This window comes from Bos indicus x Bos taurus, chromosome 14 (genome assembly GCF_003369695.1).
Source record: "Bos indicus x Bos taurus breed Angus x Brahman F1 hybrid chromosome 14, Bos_hybrid_MaternalHap_v2.0, whole genome shotgun sequence".
Taxonomy (NCBI): domain Eukaryota; kingdom Metazoa; phylum Chordata; class Mammalia; order Artiodactyla; family Bovidae; genus Bos; species Bos indicus x Bos taurus.
In genome coordinates, this window is record NC_040089.1 from 14,250,801 (window position 1) to 14,272,398 (window position 21,598).

General features: G+C 43.5%; 1 protein-coding gene across 3 annotated transcripts; it reads left to right on the plus strand.

Annotated features, from left to right (window-relative positions):
* The first annotated feature begins 356 nt into the window (after positions 1-356).
* FAM84B (family with sequence similarity 84 member B) lies at positions 357-5,784 on the plus strand. 3 transcript variants are annotated; one of them, XM_027560855.1, is made up of 2 exons: positions 357-814; positions 1,310-5,784. In XM_027560855.1, exon 2 carries the CDS (start codon positions 1,471-1,473, stop codon positions 2,410-2,412), a length of 942 nt encoding a protein of 313 aa, XP_027416656.1. In that variant the 5' UTR covers positions 357-814; positions 1,310-1,470; the 3' UTR covers positions 2,413-5,784. The 3 variants fall into 3 exon arrangements, with proteins under 3 accessions (XP_027416656.1, XP_027416655.1, XP_027416657.1); XM_027560854.1 differs by having other exon boundaries at positions 1,315-5,784; XM_027560856.1 differs by having other exon boundaries at positions 1,375-5,784.
* The last annotated feature ends 15,814 nt before the right edge of the window (positions 5,785-21,598 follow it).

The following is a 21,598-nucleotide window of genomic DNA, read 5'->3' on the forward strand; positions in this document are numbered from 1 at the left end:
GAACAAACACCAAAGTCTTCTCTCTACACTGGCAGGTGGCCATTGCTTTCCAACTTCATTTTAAAGCTCACAGCTCCGAAAAACATGACCGGAGTAAGCAGCGCGGACTCCACTACAGGTCTTACTCTAAGAAGGTAAGTAAGGTCCCCATTACTTAGGCACACACAAGCGCGCGAAGACTTCCAGCCCACTCAAGCCTTTCGGTTATTTACCAGCGGGATTTAAACCCGCTCCGGCGCGGGGGCGTGGCCTGGGCGGAGCCCCGCGGCCTGGGTGGGCGGGGCGGAGGCGGGGATGCCGGAGGCTCAGCGCCGTGCGAGAAAGACCCGAGCTCTGGGAGCGAGCGCCTGTCTCTTTAAATGCTAGGGGCTGCGCTCCCGCCCTGGGAGCCCGGAGCCGGATCTACAATCCCGTCCCTCCCGCTCCGGCGCTTGTTGCTCGCCCGGCCCGAGCGGGAGCTGCCGCCGCCGGGCACCGAGGCTGCTTCCTTCTCCTTCTTCTAGAGAACCCCACCTCCTCCCCCCTCCTTTCCCCCCCCCCCCGCGAGATCCGGTTGAGGGGGTGAAGCAGCCCCAGCAGGAGGGAAGGGGTGCGGCGTGAAAGGCGCCGCTCCCCGCCTTCGAGTCTTGAGGCGCTACGTAGCCGCGGGGGGCAAGACATGCTCTGCTCCCTCCCGCCCAGCCTCGCAGTCGCCGGCGCCGGGAGAGGAGAGGCTGCGGAGCCCACACCTGCAAACTCGCCCTAGAAGTCTCAGGGTGCGGCGGGGTAGGGGGCGGGGGGCTCCCAATTCCCCACGGCCTCCACTTCTAGGCGGGTGAGTTTGCGCAAGTAACCCGAGCCTGAGGGCGGGTGCGCGGGGGAGGGGCGGGCAAGACGGTAGCAGGAAGCGCCGCAGGTGAGCCAGGTTGGGCGGCTCACCTGTCCGGGCTGCGCTGCGGGATCCTCGCCGGTTTCCTTAGCGATGGGGGTGGGGCGGGGACGTCTCTGGAACCGACTTAGGACCCTGAGATGAAGGTGGGGAGGAGGGGGGGAGGATAGGAAAGGGGATTTGGAGTAAAGTTTCTTTGCCCCCTTCCTGCTTGACATTGGCAGGCAGGGCCCTGGCGGAAACAGTAGGAGTCGCTGATGCAATGGGCTTCTGCCCGGGCGAGGTCAAGGGCTGGGGGCAGGGGCGAGCTGGAGTTGCCCGGCCTCCTGTGACCGTGGCCCTGGAGGCGGAAAAGTGAGAGAGAAAGCTCGCTGCATCTGACATTTCCTCGTAAAACGACTCCAGGTGCCCGGCCCCCAATTTTTCTTTCTTCTCTTTAAGAACAGATCGCCCACATCACGGGGGAGCGCCTCCTACACGGCTTCCTTGCCTTCCTCTCCCAACAGGTGGTCTCAACCCCTGTCCGGGGACCGGTGCCAATGACCCTAGTGGTGGTTTCGCTTTCTCCTCTGCCGGCGGCGTGAACGTGTGCCCGCAGCGTGATGGGCAACCAGGTGGAGAAACTGACCCACCTAAGTTACAAGGAAGTGCCCACGGCCGACCCGACGGGCGTGGATCGGGACGATGGGCCCCGCATCGGGGTCTCCTACATCTTCTCCAATGACGACGAGGACATGGAGCCGCAGCAGCCGCCCCAGGGGCCGGACGGCGGGGGCGGGGGTTTGCCGGACGGCGGGGATGGGCCGTCGCTGCCCCCGCCGCAGCCCTATGACCCGCGGCTGCACGAGGTGGAGTGCTCCGTGTTCTACCGCGATGAATGCATCTACCAGAAAAGCTTCTCGCCGGGTTCTGCGGCCCTGAGCACCTACACGCCCGAGAACCTGCTCAACAAGTGCAGGCCTGGCGATCTGGTGGAGTTCGTGTCGCAGGCGCAGTACCCACACTGGGCAGTCTACGTGGGCAACTTCCAGGTAGTGCATTTGCACCGACTAGAGGTGAGCAACAGCTTCCTGACGGACGCGAGCCAGGGTCGGCGCGGCCGCGTGGTGAACGATTTGTACCGCTACAAACCGCTGAGCCCCAGCGCTGTGGTGCGCAACGCGCTAGCGCACGTGGGCGCCAAGGAACGCGAGCTGAGCTGGCGCAACTCGGAGAGCTTCGCCGCCTGGTGCCGCTACGGCAAGCGCGAGTTCAAAATCGGCGGCGAGCTGCGCATCGGCAAGCAGCCCTATCGGCTGCAAATCCAGCTCTCTGCGCAGCGCAGCCATACGCTCGAGTTCCAGAGCCTGGAGGACCTGATCATGGAGAAGCGGCGCAACGACCAGATCGGGCGCACAGCGGTCCTGCAGGAGCTGGCCACGCACCTGCACCCCGTCGAGCCGGACGAGGGCGACAGCGACGCTACGCGGACTACGCCGCCTCCCGGGCGCCTCCCCGCGCCCGGCCGGGAGGAGGAGGAGAATCGAGAAACGGTGGTGCACTGACGGGGGAGCTGAGGAGCTGTTTGCAGCAGCCGCCGCCCGTGCCCGCTCCCTCCTCTCCCTCCCTCCTCCACCACCTTCTGGGCCCCATCTGGGCTCCTGGGCCATTTGGAAAAAGAAGAGTTGGCGCAAAGCGCAGCCAGCTGTGGCTTGAGTTTGTTATCTTGGACGGAGGGGGAAGAGGGAGCAGGTAGGAGCATTTTGGCCGGGGCCGCTTCTCGGCCTTTTGCCCACTGGCTCAATCCGCCTTCATTTCCCGAGGTGAGGCAAACTGTGGACTTGCCAGACACTTGAATCCCTGCTGGACTTGGGTCCAAAAATCAGCTCTTCTGAATTTAGGTATGGAGACAACCTCGGAATGCCAATGCCTGCCGCTGCCTTCTGCCCGCTTCCCCTCCTACCCTGAGTTTGGAGGATGCCCTGTATAGTAGGGCCAGAGCAGGTTTGTGGTGTGCTTCCACCCGCCACTCCCCGAGGAGCAATGTGAGGGATCCGGGAAGCTGAGGTGATTTATTTATTTTATGGTTTTCCTGGAGTGCAAGGCTGGTGAAACCTGGACCAGGTCTGGGATCAGCAGACTGAAACCAAACAACCCCCTGTGAAGTATAACAAATAGTTGAGTAAACTTGGGCTGCAAAACAAAGACTTGGCTACTTCAGCCCGCCCCATCCCCCAGCGATTTGTCTTTTGGAGCTGGCTTCAGGATGAATCTCCTGAGCGGCCCACCGGTTCCCAGGTTTCAAGTAAATCGTTGTCACAGGCCAGCTAAGGGAAGGATTCTATTCTGGTTCTGTTTTGCCGCCTTTGTTTATAGCCTGCTATTGTAGGCACTTAAGAGCCGCTGTCATCAAAGGAGGGAAAAGCCCTTTGTGTCTCTGATCTAATTAAACCTGCGTGGCCATGTTCATCCTCAGGTCAATTTCCTGTCAATCCCCGCGCCGACCCCCTTCTGGTATAGTGAAGGTAACTTGTTTTCTTAATTTAAGGCTTTGGTGGTGGCCCTGTGAATTTTGTTTACCGTTTATCTTTTGTCTCACCCCCTTCACTCCTGTTTTGCCTGAGGTCAAATTTTTGGCTTGAGGCATATTTCAATGATAAGGTATTGCTAGCCACACTTGATACAATATGTAAGTGAAAGTCGCTCAGTCATGTTACTGAGCTCAGTTGCTCAGTCACTTTGTGACCCCGTGGGCTATACAGTTATTTTGTGATTCAGTTTTTACTGTTATCGTAGGGTCATATTTGAATGATCCATATTTAAGTGATACAGCCATGGCCATCCTCAGGCATCCTGCCTGGAGATCTTTAAATCAAGGCAGCAAAACTTGAAGGATTTCCTTGTACTCTTACATTTTTTTTCAAACTTAGGAAGTCGAGACCGTAAGTTTTAAAAGCCTAGACCTTCATAGCACCACAACATGAATTCATTTAATTACAAGGGCGTAGGCTATGTTGCCTGTTTTCACAGGAATCCCCAGACATGTCCTATCACTTTGACTGTTAAAGATGAACCACACTGAGCTCTGGTCCAGGACTTGGGAGAAACATCCGTCTCCTGTTGAAAATGTTAATCCAGTTTCCTTCTTTAATAATCTCACAGCTTTGTGTTTGTTTTCTTTTGCTTGTGGAAAAGCGGAGCAAGGTAAAGTGGGTAAAGACATTTGGGAGAGCCTATTAGATTTGAATTGTCTTTTGTGTTGAACACAGTCAAGGGAAAGTTGAACTTAATGACCATTGTGTAGGCAGCAGGAGGGAAGAACAGAACAGCACTGTCTAGCAGCTCTGGGCCAGCTCGCTCTTCCACTCTTGGATCTCTGTCTCCCTCTTTCAACCCTCAGTGGAAAGTGAATGTCATCAGGCACAGGGATAGCAATGACTCTTTGTTGCAGCTCTGTGAGAAATCTCAACTTGAAGAAAGAACTCCTATATAATCCACATCCATAGTAGCAATTCTGCCTCTCAGGAAGAGGTTTTTGATAACAGGACTTGAAAATGAGCTAGAAGAGTCAAGAGATCTTCGGATGCGGCTTTTTCATATGTTTTTACAGAGCAACAGAGATGTGAAGTACGTACGTAATGCTTTTGGAACTGTGATTCTGTTGGAAGTTTTATCAGGGTTGTCATAGTTAAAGCATCAACCAGCCAGTGGAAGTTGCAAAGAAAGGGGATCGAATCAACTGTTGGCATCTTTCTTGAAGATGTGGATAAGAGTTTTGAATGTCCAGACAATGGCTACATCTGGCACTTTAAAATATATATATATATATTTAATTTTTGTTTCTCCTTAGGACTAAGACTCTAGAACTGTTTTGTACTGTGAATTACAGATGCTCTTTGAAGGCAAGGAATATTGATTCTCATGTTCTTCAGAAGCTCTGGCAGGGATAAGCAAGACACTCAACTGGAACGGATGCTAAATGTAATCAGACAAATTCTATTTTCTTACTTAAGCAAATATTTTATTGAGACTGCTTATGTATAGCAAAGGAGCCCACAACTTCAGCTACACAACTTTTTATATTGAAAGAACTCATACTTTTTGTAGCTTTTATTCCACATTTAATTTAAAATGACTTTATAGCACTAACACACGTAGCAGAAGACTTTACTCCAGACCTTTATGGAAATTTTTAATTTTTATGAAAAAATGATACTTCAGTGGTTACATTTCTCATGTCTTTGGTGCTTCTGTCCCTAATAGCACCAGTCAACAACACCACAACCACATGGAAACATATTTTTGGAAGCAAAACTTTAATTTTCTACAACATATAATATGGATAATGAAAAAAATTTAAGGACTACTTGTTTCCTCTATTTTTTTTTTCCTTAGAATGGAATCCACTGTGTTGAAGACTTGATATTATGTGATTGTCTAACTTTTTTTTTTTTTTTGAAATTAGAATAAAATCTGTTGTGTCATGATCATTGAAAGGGTTTGTTTGGGAAGTTATGTTTTATTTGTGAGTTTTTTTTTTTTTAATCAAGGTATCTAAACAATTGGTTTATTCGACTTTTCATTATATTGTCTTGTTCTTACTGATAATACCTGTAACCCATGGAGAATTATATCAGTTAACTTGATAAATTCCACGTGCATTTTATTTCTTAGTGAATTGTGTAAACTTCATTTTTGTTGACAATTATATGTTAAATCAATGTTATGTTCTCATACCACTTCTTGAGAAGGAGGTTCCGATTTGAAACTGTATCATTTCCTTCAAAATGAAGGGCAAGTGCTTAGTTAAATAAAAGATTGATGACATCTTTTAAACCATTTCTTCCTCACTATGTCTCATTACAATAAAATCTGTCAAATCCTTTTGAAAAATGCTCTGAGGGTTTCCAATAAACCACCTATTAGTATTAACTACATTTATTTCTATTTTTTTCTTTTTGTGTACTTTTTTCCTGCCTTTTTTTTTGGGGGGGGGGGTCCCAAAGCCAAGCTCCTCAGCTTAACTGCAATTTTTGCATTGCTCAGTAAATATTTTGATGAATTCATTTAATGACTGAAAACCCTCCCTGCATTTACCATGTGAGAATTAATCACCCATTGCTTCTAGGCTCCTTGTTCATGAGCCTCCTCGTAAACGTAAATTTTCAATACACATTGATTTTTCAGAATCACTGCAAACTTTGCTGGAAACCACACTCACATTTTGGAATCTATGTTGGGGAAGGTTCAGTAATAAAATCAGTGACCATGTTGTGTCTTAGGTGGTTTCAGAATCCCAAACAGAGAATGGGTTCGCTGAGTGATTTTAATTACAGAAAACAGGCAGATGTGCTCTGTTGACATGATAAAGGATGCAGGTGTTGGCAGTAGATAGGGAGCAGATGTGGCCTCTGGGACTGGTGTGCAGGAGACCAGCAGTGATCTTTAGGCCAGCACCTGAAGCCACTACCACAGTCCTGTGAGGCTCAAAAATCTGGGCTCTATCAATGGGCTTCCATGAGGGTTTTAGATAGGAGGATTATTGAGTGGTGAAGGTTATCAAAAGCTCAAGCAGCAGTGAGACCGTTTTTCCTTGGAGCAGTAGTCCTTGATTGATTGAAGTTCGTATTGCACGAGAAAGTGAAGGGAGGGGAGCCTGATGTGGAGCGTGCATCAGTTTTGGGGTATTTTTGGTGGAGGCTGCTGTTCATGTTTCCCTTAAGTGGATTTAGTTTGCTTAATGTAGAAAAATGACATGTTTGAAAGTGTTTTAAAGGACCTCCGAAATGAACAGGCCCTGAAAGTGTGCAAAAGGGCTTATATTTCCTTTTACTGAATTTCCTGGAAAAACTACTTATTAAACATACATAGCACTTTTATCTGGAGAGTAGATGCAAAAAAGGTTAGTGTCTATATTTGCAATCACAGCAAGGCACTGAGTATGCAGGTGTCCATGATGCTGAGCCTTAGATGAGATACTGGAACATAAACAGTTTACAGACAAAACCTTAGATAATCCCCTGATCTTGTTTCTAGTAATTGTGTATGCTGAGTCGTGTCTGACTCTTTTTGACCTCATAGACTAGCTCACCAGGCTTCTCTTTCCTGGAACTTCCCAGGCAAGAATACTGGAGTGGGTTGCCATTTCCTCCTTCCCCATTCAGGGATTGAACCCATCTCTCCTGCATCTCCTGTTGACAGGTGGATCCTTTACCGCTGTGCCATCTAGCTTGTTTCTAAGGGGAAATAAAATCTCATACATACAGAGCAAATATAATGAAAGATGGCCCTGTGATCACGGACAGTTGGTCAGTATTCAAGTAAAGCAGATGTGTGTAGGTATAACTCGAGTGCTCAAAGAAATTGGAGAAGTCAGATTAAAGCCCTGAAAGTACAATGATGATAGAGGAAAGGATGTAACTAATACAACTAATATTCATGAAGCACTTAACTGGCAACAGAGGATGAGATGGTTGGATAGCATCCCTGACTCAATGGACATGAGTTTGAGCAAACTGGGAGACTGTGGAGGACAGGGAGGCCTGGTGTGCTATGGGTGTGCAGCATGGGATCACAAAGAATGGGATGTGACTTAGCGACTGAACCATGACAACAGCACTTAAGTGGGAGCCTCCTAAATTCCATTGCCTAACATGTAAACCAGATCCATGATGTCTGTCCTCACGTAATTTACTTTCTAAAACTACTTACTACCAAAAAAAAAAAAACCACTTTACAAGAGGGAATTTAGAAATGTGATAGGTGCAAGTGGAAAATGTGCTGGGTGTTGGAAGAGGATCTCTCTCCATCAAGTCAGGAAGGCTTCCTGAAGGTGAATTTATGCTGAACTTTGGAAGAGGTGGAAGAGAAAGCCAGGTGCTTTGGAGTGCACACAGATTATATTATTTCAGGGAAGAAGAATGGAGAATGAATAAATGAACATTGAGTGCTCTCAAAATGTCTTTGCTTCATGCTCCAGTGATAGCCATTTTTTCTTGGGGTTCCCTTTTGCAACCTGTTGTCTAATTCAGTGTATCTGACACTTAACACAGGAACAGGCAGAGAAACTGTGTTTTGAGTGAGTGAATGAATTTGGAGGTTGGGATTTGCTAGACTGGAAAACTTAGTTGCTCAGTCGTGTCTAACTCTGTGACCCCATGGACTATAGCCCACTAGGCTCCTCTGTCCATGGGATTTCTCAGGTGAGAATACTAGAGTGGGTTGCCATTTCCTTCTCCAGGGGACCTTCCCAACTCAAGGATCAAACCCCAGTCTCCTGCATTGCAGGCAGATTCTTTACCATCTGAACCACTAGGGCAGTGCTAGACTAGAAAGCCTTGTTATCTCGAGGTGATGTCAGGACTGTGGTTTTGGAGAGGTAAAGTAGCAGAGGCTTTTAGGATGGATTAAACAGGGAGAGCAAATGTGACTCTCCTCCCACTGCCCAGAACTAGAGGCTGTGCTGCTCATACTACTGATGGCTCATACTGCCAGTTAGGTAATGATGTGGAATTTGAATTCCGGTCTTTGCATAGTGCAAATGAAAGGAGAAGTGGCCAGGCCAGGCTAGCTGGAAGCAGAGGTAAGTGGGAGCAAGAGGTTTTACATCCTGCATGTCAAAGCCTTGGTGCTGTGATGGAGAAAGAGGTTCTTCTGTATAGTAAACCAACACAAGCCATTATTATAATACAGTCTCTCTTGCCTTGTCTAGCGTGGCCATAATAACTCAAAAGATGAACTCTCTGCTCTTTTCTTTTGGGAGACTTGTGCAGCAATGTAATTAACTCCCAAGGTTGGAGTATCAATTTTCTGTGCATTCTTTTTAACCTGACAGCTTTGAGCCTTCTCAGTTGTTAGGCTAAACTGGAGGCAGAGGGTCTGATCTTAGGCCCAGGGGATCAAATGGTGGTTAAGGCTTAATAGTCAAGCTACCAGAGTTTCTCTATTTCTGGCTCTGCTGGTAGTCTTGGCAGAAATTAGGCATCCCCTTGGAAACAGTTTCTTCCTATTGGCAGTACGGCTTTATTTTATTTTCTTGGACTCCAAAACTACTGCGGATGATTACTACAACCATGAAATTAAAAGACACTTGCTCCTTGGAAGGAAGGAAACTTATGACAAACCTAGGCAGCATATTAAGCAGAGACATCACTTTGTCTACAAAGGTATAGTGAAAGCTGTGGTTTTCCAATAGTCATGCACAGATGTGAGAGCTGGACTATAAAGAAGGCTGAGCTCCGAAAAAACGATATTTTGGAATTGTAGTGCTGAAGAAGACCCTTGAGAGTTCTTAGAACTGCAAGGAGATCAAAGTAGTCAATCCTAAAGGCAATCAACCCTGAAAACTCACTGGAAGGACTGATGCTGAAGCTGAAGCTCCAATACTTGGCCACCTAATGCAAACAGCCAACTCATTAGAAAAGACCCTCATGCTGGGAAAGATCAAAGACAACAGGAGAAGGGGTCAACAGAAGATAAGATGGTTAGATACCATCACTGACTTAATGAACATGAATTTGAGCAAACTCTGGAGATCGTGAAGGACAGAGAAGCCTGGGGTGCTGCAGTCCATGGGGTCGCAAAGAGTCAGGCACAACTTAACAACTGAACACCAACAGCAGTGTGATTTATCGCTTTGGTCAATTCACCTACCTCTCTGAATATCAGTTTTATTTGTAAAATAACAATTAATATATGATAAATATATGGGCACATAATGTGTGCTCAGTTGTGTCCAACTCTTTGTGACCCCATGGACTGTATGTAGCCTACCAGGCTCCTCTGCCCATGGAATTTTATAGGCAAGAACGCTGGAGTGGGTTGCTATTTCCTACTTGTATAATATAAGTTAACAGTGCACATAAAGCCCAGATCAGAAGCTACTGAGATTAACTAGAGAAAATCTGGGATATTATAGGTATCCAAAAGTTTATTCAAAATAAAGTTACTGTCTAGAGGAGAGAAGTCTTCCCTTTACTCTTGGAGAATTTCTTAACTATATGCAAAGAAACTGGTAAGAGAAAGAAATGACTCTAGTTAAGCCATTAGTATTTTAGCTACTGCTATAGTGTTTGAAGTATTTCTTGAGCTTTGATCTTTAGTAAATGAACCATTTAACATGTTTCTACATGTTATATGTTTACTCATTAATTCAACAAGTATTTTCTGAGAATTTTTAAGGTGCTGGAGAGCCAAGAGGGGATAAGAAGAGAGATTGCAGTAATAATATGGACAATGGTGAGGTCACCTTGCCTGCTCGGTTCTATTTTAATAATCACAATAGCCTTTCTGGACAGATGCTAATATCTTCATTTAACAGTTGAAACAGGTTTAGGAAAATGAGGTGATTTGTACATGGACACACAGCTAATAAACGACTGCTAGTGGCCAGGGAGATTTCCTTGGTGGCCCAGCAGTAAAGAATCCACCTGCAATGCAGGAGACACAGGTTTAATCCCTGGGTCAGGAATATCCGTTGGAGAAGGAAATGGCGGCCCACTCTAGGATTCTTGCCTGGAGAATCCCATGGACAGAGGAGCCTGACAGGCTATAGTCCATAGAGTCAGACACGACCGAGCACACACACCTACTTAGAGTTGTGGCCTGGGAACAGGAATGCTGGTCTTCAAAGCCCCAGGCTGTGGCTCCTCCACCAAGAAATCATCTGATCACTCCCACCCCTGGGCCACTCCTCCGTCCTTACCCTGGAGGAACGCAAGGCACTTTCTTCTGCTGCAGCTTTTAGCGTGCAGCAGAATCTGAATAGCACATAAATTTTCACTCTTGTTGTAGCAGCTCGGGAGGCAGTGACACTGGAGGCAAAAAGAGGCAAGAAAAAGAGGAGAGGCAACTCTCAGCCCAGAGGAAGTTTCCATTCTTGTCCTGCATCACAGTGACATGGCTATGGTGAATGTTGGCCAGCCCATCATTTCGCCTCCCTCCTTGTAGCTGGGCACTGTGAAAACTCCTCAAACTGCCCCTCTTCTCTCTGCCCGTCTGTGTGATTCCCTTTGACTGAAGCACTCCCTTTGATGTAAGCTAATGAAAAAGCTCTATGTTGGAGGCACTAATTTTTAAATAAGTCAAGGTGGCTTAAAGAAGAACCTAACTTGGCAAGGTCACACAGCAGTTCAGCCAGAAACAGGCCTGTGTGACTTGACCTCAGTCTGAAAGGGGTAAAGGGCTTACATGAGGCCAAGTAAATCAAGTCCATATAGAACACTTAGTTGGCTCTGCCATGGATAGCTCTGTTAAGAATAAGTGACCTTGAGGAAGTTTTTCTGCCCTCTAGGACCCTGGATCCATGTTTCTGTGTGTGAGGTACCAAACTCCAGCAGGAGTCTATGACAAGATTCCAAGTACAACTTTATCCTTGGAGATGGTTATAGTAGTTGTTAGTTGATCTACTTAATTAATTGTAATTAATACTAATTAATACTGGTTCCTTGGGGATAACCCTAAACCTCATTCATAGAAAAAATTAATATATAAAATGTAAAAAAGTTAATAATGATAACGTGAAAGTCAAAGTCGCTCAGTTGTGTCTGCCTGTTTGCGACCCCATGAACTATACAGTCCATGAAATTCTCCAGACCAGAATACTAGAGTGGGTAGCCTTTCCCCTCTCCAGGGAATCTTCCCAACCCAGGGATCGAACCCAGGTCTCCTGCATTGAATGTGGATTCTTTACCAGCTGAGCCACAAGGGAAGCCCTAATAAAAATAAGATGGGAGAATTTCAAGGAGTGCTTTTAATTGTGAAAAGCAGGAACTGTACACAAAACTTTTGCTTGAGAATTGGCAAATTTTGTTATGATCTTTAACATTGGAAATTCAAATCTGGGTCATGGATAAGGAAAAAGATGGTGATAGAAACAAATTAATCCATTTCTCCTTTATTTTGGAAAAAGTGTTTAGAATTTTTGTTTGTTTTTGCTTTATGAACACTGATTTCCCCCCACCCCCACCCAACACACACACACACACACACACACACACACACACACACACACTTGAATACATTTCTGTTTGCTACCTGGCTCTACTCTTGGCCAATACATCATACTTGTGAGAAAATTCTGCATTTCTATGGATAGGCATGATTTATTCTACTTTATTTTAATGGGGTCTATTTCTTTTTATATTTCAGAAAGAGCAAGGTTGTTCACAAAGCCATAAAGCATCACAGGTTGGCAGTTCTTTGTGCTGACATCTATTTCACTACTTAAAAAAATGCTAATAGACTTTTTTTTTGAGTGGTTTTAGATTCATGGAAAAATTCAGTGGAAAGCATAGAGTTCCGATATAACCTCTCTCCTAAGCACACAGCCTCCCCTTCTATCAACAAGGGTATCAGAGTGGTGCCTCTGTTACAATGGATGAACCAACATTGACTCATCACTATCAACCACAGTTTAACTAGTTTTCACTCTTCGTATTGTACATTCATTGGTTTTGACAAATGCATCCACCATCATAGTATCATACAAAGGAGTTTTACACAAGACATATTTGTTATTTCTTTCCTCTCAAGCTAAGAATTGGACTATTTTCAGCTGCTCTTTTCAAACCTTTAGAGACACTTCTCTGCTGGGCCCTTCTACTTTCTTTGCCCTTCCAAATGACATTCCTGGCTGGAACTGTGTTCATTCTTTAAGTATTTTGGGGGGACTACCAGGCAATGCACTGCTCTCTAGGACTAGGAAGAGGAATGTAGTGACAGCCCTATGCTACAGGTGCCTGCCCACGTTCTGCTGAGGAAAACGGACCAGCCAGCAATGAATGCAATATTTTGTACTTAAAGTGTGATGTAGAGGACCAGCTGGGATCAGGAATTATAGCCCTGGAGGGCAGGGGCTCTGGCAGCTAATCCCACATGGCAGAGTGGAGAAGGTCCATGATAGGTTTCTTAGGGGAGACTTAAACAGGTAGGAGGAGGTATTATCAGAGAAAAATTTCTGGCATCATCCTCCCATCTCATCAATCCTTTATTTTAGGAGTAAAACACACATCTGTCTGTCTGTGGCTAGACTGAGTGTAGGGGGAGGTGTTTTGAGAACAAAATTCCTTTTTTTCTTTTGCATAGTGCTAATATAGATTTCAGCCAACTAGGGAACATTATCAAAACCTCTGGAAGCATATTCAGTTTACTGTAGTAAAAGTATCCTCTTATCTTTAGCACTGTCATCCAGCTGAAGTCAGGCATAGCCCAGCAGTTCCAACATGGTCAACACTGAGCCTCCTCTCTCTCTGTTTCAAGGGAGCTGAGAAGCACTCAGGAAAACATTGAATGTGGTTGGAGTTAAGCCTGGGCTGACACCCCAGCACCTCCCTTGCTATACCACCTGTGCAGATGACCTCCTCCAGATTGGGAAGCTGCACTGTATTCATTTATAAAGTGGGCATAATATGTCACCTACCCAGCAGGGTTATGGAGTTAGTAGTAATATACATAAATCACCCAGAAGTGGTCCTGGTAGGAAGATCAATGCTCAGGGATTGGTCACAGACATTATCCATTTTCCCATTTCCTATTTTGTCCAGTGTTCATGACTCAATTCCAACATCTCACAGATGAATTTCACTCTGAAGCAGGTTTAGCCAAACAAATATAATCAGAGTTAAGATGGTCAGAGGCACTGTAGCATTTGGTTTTATAATAGTTAAAACCATCTGGCCCAGGTGTTTGGGAGAATATTATAAATATACGTGTACACACACACACACCAAGCCAAGTTCATCTGACTCTGGTTTCTACCCAACCTGACAACCGCTCTGGGCATTGCCATCATCACAAAGCTATGACACTTTCTACCTCCCTAGTTAATGCCTCTCTCTGCCTGCCCTTTAAAGCCTGTGAATATTTTTGTTAATGTAATTTTTTTACTTTACATTTTAAAATGTATGTGCTTAATATAAAAGAAGTTTAAATACCACAGCATATAAAGTAGAAGTGAAGGATAACCCCCACTGCGTTTTCTCACCCTATTCCACCTCTAACCAAGGATTATTAATATGAAGTATATTGTGTGTTTCTTGTAGACTTTTTTCTGTGAATATTCAGACATGCTTATCTTCATATATTTCCCCAGTTTCCCAGTTTTTAAAAAATCAGATCATCTCTCTGCATGTGTCATGCTGCTGCTGCTGCTGCTAAGGTGCTTCAGTCGTGTCTGACTCTGTGCGACCCCATAGACAGCAGCCCACCAGGCTCCTCTGTCCCTGGGATTCTCCAGGCAAGAATACTGAAGTGGGTTGCCATTTCCTGCCCATTAATACCCGTGTTTTTCCTATTTTTAAATGGTCTGCAAACATCTTGCTACACCTGTTCTTGGCATATATGTGAATATTTCTAAAGGATATAATTATTGAAGGGAAATTTCTGGCTTAAACATGCAAAATTTAAATTTTGAAACAACCATGTAGCACTCTATAAGAGGTGCCAACCTACAGTAATACCAATAACTCTCAAGTGTTTGAAAATATGTGCTTACTCAAAGGTAAAAATTAGTAGATTGTCTTTGAGTTTCTATGAGAGTTTTATTTTTTTCACCACCTGAGCTAGTCTCATTGGTATCTCCAAGAATTTATTTCAGTGGTTTACCAGTCTTATTCTGTTATAAATATTCTTTGTGTGTGTGTGTGTGTGTGTGGTTCTGCCAAGCAGCATACAGGATCTTAGTTCCCTGACTAGGAACTAACTGCCCCATGACCCATGCCCCCTACAGTCGAAGCTTGTGGAATCCTAACTACTGGACCACCAGGGAAGTCCCTATTACAAACATTCTAATTCCCTGCAAAGTACTTGGTTATTGGATTAGCTTGGCAAATTCTAGAATCCAGTCTATGAACTTGAACAAACAGTATAAAGGTAGTAGTGGAAGGTATCCAAAGTTATCCTTCTTTTAAAAATGTAAATCAGGGACTTCCCTGGTTGTCCAGTGGTTAAGACTCTGTGCTGTCAATGCCGGGAGCACAGACTTGATCCCTGGTCAGGAAACTAATATTCTGCATGCCGTGTCAGGCAGCCAAAAGATTTTTTTAAAAATAAATAAAAATGTATATCAGACTGTGCAGCTGATTTGCATCCGTTAGTTCTTAGAATGAGATCTAACTTCCTTGCATCTCCTGCTGGCCTGCACAACCCGGCCTCTGCTTATGTTGTTGACTTCTCTTCTTCATCACTGCCCCTCCACCTCAAGGTATATTCTAACCTCATCAGACTACATTTATCTTCTTAAACTCACCAAGGGTTTTCTTCCTGGCTTTAGAACAGTATTTTTCAGCCTTTCTGACTATTGACCTGCAATAAGACATGCCCTGTGTGTCATAACTAACTAAATATCAACATATATGTTTGTGTGGGTATGTATGTATGTATGCACATATAAGAAACTAAAATTTATAAACAGATAAACTAACATTTTAGCAAATAACTAACTGTCCTGTGATGCCACATACTAAGATGATGTGCTAGGCAAAATAATGGCTCTTGCCTCCCACAAATATGTCTGCACCCTAGTCTTCAGACCTAGGATTATGTTTCCTGACCAGCCTAAGTCCCCAAATTGAGGATTCGCTTCAGTAGGGAGCAAATACCCAGAGCCCCTCATGTTTTTATCAATTTATAGCATCATTTTAGACAAACCTCTCATTATATTATATATTATATATATATATATATATATATATATATCCTTAGTCTTCGCTTTGGAAATGCAAATGTTTTCGTGTTTACAGTGTCCACAGGCCTGGATTAAGCACTTCAGGGAGATGTGAATTGTGTTCAGAGGTATAAGTAAATTCCATAGTTGTACACTTATTGGAGAAATCCAGATTAAAGAATCAGAAAAAACTTGAAAGTAATAAAGATGGAATGAAATACTCCACTTGAGAAGCAAGAGGACACTTGGGTTATGTTGGTCATCTGTAGCAATAACAACACTCATTTGTAATAGGTTGCCTTTTCAAAGCATGTTTCACAGATTATCATATTTGATTTTTGCAGTCCCTCCTTAAGGTATGATTACTGTTTTTTCTTGAATAGGTGTGGAAATTGAGCCTCAGAGAATAAGAACTAAAATGTTTATTCAGCACATACTATATGCCAGAAAGACTTAGTTGCTCAGTCGTGTCTGATCCTTTGCAACTCCATGGACTGTAGTAGCCTTCCAGGCTCCCCCGTGCATGGGATTCTCCAGGCAAGATTACTGGAGTGGGTTGCCATTCCCTTCTCCAGGGAATCTTCCCAACCCAGGGATTGAACCCTAGTCTCCTGCATCACAGGCAGATTCTTTACCATCTGAGCCACCAGGAAAGCCCCACTATATGCCAGAGCCCATGATTAAAACCTTACAAGTGGCATTTCATTGAATCCCTAGCATAAACTGGGAGTTCACCACTATGATTCTCATTTTACAGTTGAAGTTATGACTTGTGCAGACTCGCTGAGCTGAAAAATGTACCAAACAAAATTCAGTCCAAGGTCATCTGACTCCTGGGTCAATGCTCTTCCTGCCACACTGGATGTTGCACTCATTCTCATTGGCAAGCATTTCCAAATCACGTAATCACAACGGCTTCTCTTCAGGTTTCTGCAGTACTGCTAAAAGTTGCGAGGGTGGAATATTAGACTTGAATTTTCCTTGGTGGCCCCTGTTGCCCTGAAAAATGAGTTGATGAAGGCAAGAAACTGAATAATCCAACAGAGAGATGACAAAAAGCTAATGGTAGACAAAGTCCCGTGTGCAAAGGACTTTGCTTTTTTACTTTAACTTCTTATTTGGGCACAATTTCAAAGTAACTTGAATAAAAGCAAAGTGCAAAAGAACTTCTGCTTACCCTTTCCTCAGATTCATCTATTGTTAACATTTTATTCCATCATAAGTGCAAGTGGCATAAATGTTTTTAATGTCATTCTCGCCCAAGGACTCTGGGTGTCTCGTAGCCTTTTTATCCCTTATTTGAATTGTCCTACAGCCCAGCTTTCTTCTTCCTCCTTTCCTACCCCTGTTCTCAAATTCAGCTGTGCATTACAACCCAGGATTCCCTTTGCTCTCCCACTGTGCATACAAGTCTGGCTCTGCCGCAAGTCAGCTTGAATTCGGATCACTGTTTTACCACTTACCAGCCATTGTCACTTTTATAGAGTGTTAGAACTTCCTTATCTGATCAAAGGGACCTGAAGTAGCACTTTCCAGGATGTTTGTGAAGATAATATGGAATCATCGGTAAGTTAGCTGTACTATCAGAGTAAATTCCCCTAGAAATGCGTATTCACATTGCAAAAGACACATATTCACATTGCAAAGGACCCATATTCATTTACCAGCTGTACCTGTTGTTAAAATATGGAAACACTTCCGTATCAGTTGATAAGTAACTGCTTCCCTGAAACCCTCCCCTCACTACCATAGCACTCTCATCTTCCTGACCACCTGGCCACTGCCCTGGGGCCACCATGGATATCCCCACAGTCCAGCGACAGGTACCTGCCTGTGGAGCTGGGGCGTCCAGGACCCTGCTACAGCTCTAAATGCTGCAGCATTTTGATTAGTTGTTGACTTCTGAAAAGTGTTAATTTGATTGCAGAATGTTAGCTTAGTGCCTATAAGTCCTGTAACCCATGTTTACAAACAACAAAGAAAACTCAGGGAGAGAATGAGTAACCTTGTCTAAGGTCACACATAATGACTTAATCTGAAACTATTTAATTTCCAAAACCATGTACAGTCTCCGTGGAGTCAAATCACAGTCACCAAGTGTGGTTCAGCCCCTATGACCTTGAGCTGAGGACTTCATCTCTTAGAGGGCAGAGAGAGTGAGAAGATTCTTCTGGCTTCCCTTCCTCTCCAGGCATTGAAAAGTGCCAATACAGGGGAAATTTCCTTGTCTTTTTGTTCAGGGCAAATAATCAAGTTGAACGGTCAATTTTAGGCCAGAGATCAAACTCATCTCGTTAATTATTCACAGAGTTGATCGTCTGCTCTGTTCTTGAGACTGTAAACCAACTGAGACAAACCAGAATTACGAAGCTGGTAAAATAAACTTTTTGAAAAGAACTCGTTGAAGCAGAGAAGACAAATATTTTTAGAGAGGGCCTGTGAGCCAATGAAAGCAAACACACTGAAAGGATCACGGTCTTGGGAACCAGCGAGACGCCACTTATAAGCTGTGTGCTGCTGGGCAGATCGTGTAATAAGTAACCTTAGTTTTGTCATTTGGAAAATAGGAATAAGTACCTTGAAAAGTTATTTAGAGGCAGATACAGTAGGTGCACAGCCCCAGACTTGGTGCCTGGCACCAGGAGTGGGAGTCAAAATATTTGCTGGACCTAGACTACAGAGCTGTAAAGAAACCAGAATTACTGTGAATCAACATCCCAGGGGCTCCTGGAGGGTCTCAGGGGTTAGGACACCATGCTTTCACTACCATGGCCCCAGGTTCAATACCTGGTTGGGGAACTAAGATCCCACAAGCCTCCTGGCATGGCCTAAATAAATAAATACATTTCTGTTGTTTAAACCACCAGCCTATGATATTTCATTTGGTTAGCCTGAGCAGAACAACATACCTACCTTATAACAATTTTTTAAAGATTAATAGAAACAAGATAAAAACATCTAGACTAATTTCTTGCATGAATTATGGAATTATCACATGTCAGGTGTTGTTCTAAGAGCTTCACATGTGTATTAGTTTCATGCTGCTACTGCTGCTAAGTTGCTTCAGTCGTGTCCGACTCTGTGCGACCGCACAGACGGCAGCCCACCAGGCTCCCCCGTCCCTGGGATTCTCCAGGCAAGAACACTGGAGTGGGTTGCCATTTCCTTCTCCAATGCATGAAAGTGAAACGTCAAAGTGAAGTTGCTCAGTCGTGTCCGACTCTTAGCGACCTCATGGACTGTGGCCCACCAGGCTCCTCCATCCATGGGATTTTCCAGGCAAGAGTACTGGAGTGGGGTGCCATTGCCTTCTCCAATTAGTTTCATAGTGTTGCCATAACAAAATTCCACAAACTGGGTGACTTAAAACAATGGAAATGTATTCTTTCACAGTTTTGAGGCTAGATGTCTGAAGTCAAGGTGTTGACAGGACAAAACTCCCTTGAAAGCCTCTGGAAAGGGATCCTTCCTTGCTACTTCTTAGTTTCTGGTAGCCCATGCATTCCTTGGCTTGTGGTAGCATCACTCCAGTCTCTGCCTCCATTGTTACATGGCATTTTCTCTGTGTGTCTGTGTCTTCACATGGCCATCTTCTTATATGGACATCAATCCTATTGAAGGAAGATCCTACCTTACTCCACTATGACCTCATCTTAGCTAATTATATCTATTGTTGTAAGTTGCTAAGTCATGTCCGACTCTTTGCAACCCCATGGACTATAGCGTACCAGGCTCTTCTGGCCTTCACTATCTCCTGGAGTTTGCTCGAATTCATATTTATTTATTTATTTCCAAATAAAATCCCATTCTGAGATATTTGAGGTTTAGGACTTCAGCATCTCTTCTGAAGGGAACAATTCATGGAAGACATCTTACCTCAGTTAATCTTTTTCCATGGCAACCCAATGAAGCAGATATTATTATATTGATTTTAGAGATGAGGAAACCAAGACTCAGAGTGTTCACATAACTTGTTCAAGGTTACAGAGTGACTAAGCAACTATACGCTTTACTACTTCTTGTCTAGTAGAGTTTAGGGGCATAGTAAGTGAGAGGGATATGTGAGATTATTGGGTTTTTTTGTTTGTTTTTATTTTGAAATGCCTTATGAATGACCATGTACACTAGATTATGGGTAAGTAAATTTTTCTCTGTAAAGGGCCAGACAGTGTCTTAGTTTTTACAGGTGATATGATCAATCTCTGTTGCAACTACTGAGCTCTGCTCTTGTAGCATGAAACTAGTCAAAGATAATATGTAAGCAAATGAACATGACTGTGTTCCAGTAAAACATTATTTTCAAAAATAGACAGGACTTATATATCAATCAATCCTAAAGGAAATTAGTCCTGAATATTCATTGGGAGGACGGATGATGAAGCTGAAGCTCCAATACTTTGGCCACCTGATGAACTGACTGATTGGAAAAGACCCTGATGCTGGGAAAGATTGAAGGCAGGAGGAGAAGGGGATGACAGAGGATGAGATGGTTGGATGGCATCACCTATTTGATGGACATGAGTTTGAGCAAGCTCCGGGAGTTGGTGTTGGACAGGGAAGCCTGGCATGCTGCAGTCCATGGGGTCACAAAGAGTCGGACACGACTGAGCTGAACCAATATATCCATCAGTTGATGGACATTTGGGTTTCTTCCACATTTTGCAATTATGGTGAATATTGCTACTATTTGATAGCATCTTTTGAAGCACAAAGCTTTTTTAATTTTGATGAAGCTCAATTTACCTTTTTCTTTTATTTCTTATGTTTTGGTGTCCTATTTAAGAATGCATTGCTTGATCCAAGACCATGAAGACTTATTCTTATGTTTTCTTCTAAGAGTCGTATTGTTTTAGTCTGATATGTAATCTTCTCATCCATTTTGAGATAACTTTTGTATATGATATTAAGTACTTTCATTCTTTTTTCATGTGGATATCTGGTTGTTCTAGCCTCATTTTTTGAAAACACTATTCTTTTCCCAAGTGTATTTTCTTGGTACTCTTGTCAAGAGTCAATTGACCATAAATGAAGGGGTTAATTTCTGAACTCTCAATTCTATCCCATTGATTTGTATGTCTATCAGTAAGCCAGTTCCTCACTGTCTTGATTACTGTTGCTGTGTTATAAGTTTTGAAATCAAGAAGTGTGACTCCTCCAACTGTGTTCTTTCATTTCAAGATTGTTTCAGCTCTCCTGGGTCCCTGTATTTCCATATACATTTTAGGATCACTTTGTCAATTTCTTCAAAAAAGCCAGCTGGGGTGTTGACAGGGATTGCAATGAATCTTCAGATAAAATTTGGGAGTATTGCCTTAACAACATTAATTTTTCTAATCCATGAGCATGAGGTATTTTTCCATTTATTTATGTCTTCATTAATTTCTTTCCATAGTGTTTAATAGCCTTTAGTGTACAAGTATAGTACTTCTTTTCTTACATTTATTAAGTATTTTGTTCTTCTTGATGCTATTGTAAATTGAACTTTTCCTTAATTTTATTTTCAGATTGTAAGTGATAGAAATATATTTGATTTTTATGTACTGATTTTGTGTCTTATAATCTTGATGAATTCATTTATTTGTTTTACTATCTTTTTAGTTCACTCCTTTTTTCTATAGACAAAGTTATGCTATCTGCAAATAGAGATAGTTTTCTTCTTTCTTTTCAGTCTGGATGTCTTTTATCTCTTCCTTGTTTAAACTTTCTGGCAAGAACCTCCAGAACAATATTGAATAGAAATGGGAAGAGCAGATATCTTGTCTTATTCCTAATCTTAGGGGAAAAAAGTTTCAGTGTTTCATCATTTTGTAAGATGTTAGCAGTATTTTTTTCACAGATGTCCTTTATCGATCGAGGAAATTTCTTTCTATTCTGAGCTGGAGTGTTTTTATCATGAGAATGTTGGATTTTGTCAAATTATTTTTTCAGCTACTGAGATGACATTGTGATTTTTAAACTTTATGCTATTGATATGATGGGTTATATTAATTGCTTTCTGTATGTTTAACAATCTTTCTTTGATGAGATGCTCCTATTCATGGTATATAATCATTTTTATATGCTGGTGAATTCCGTTTGCTAGTAATTTT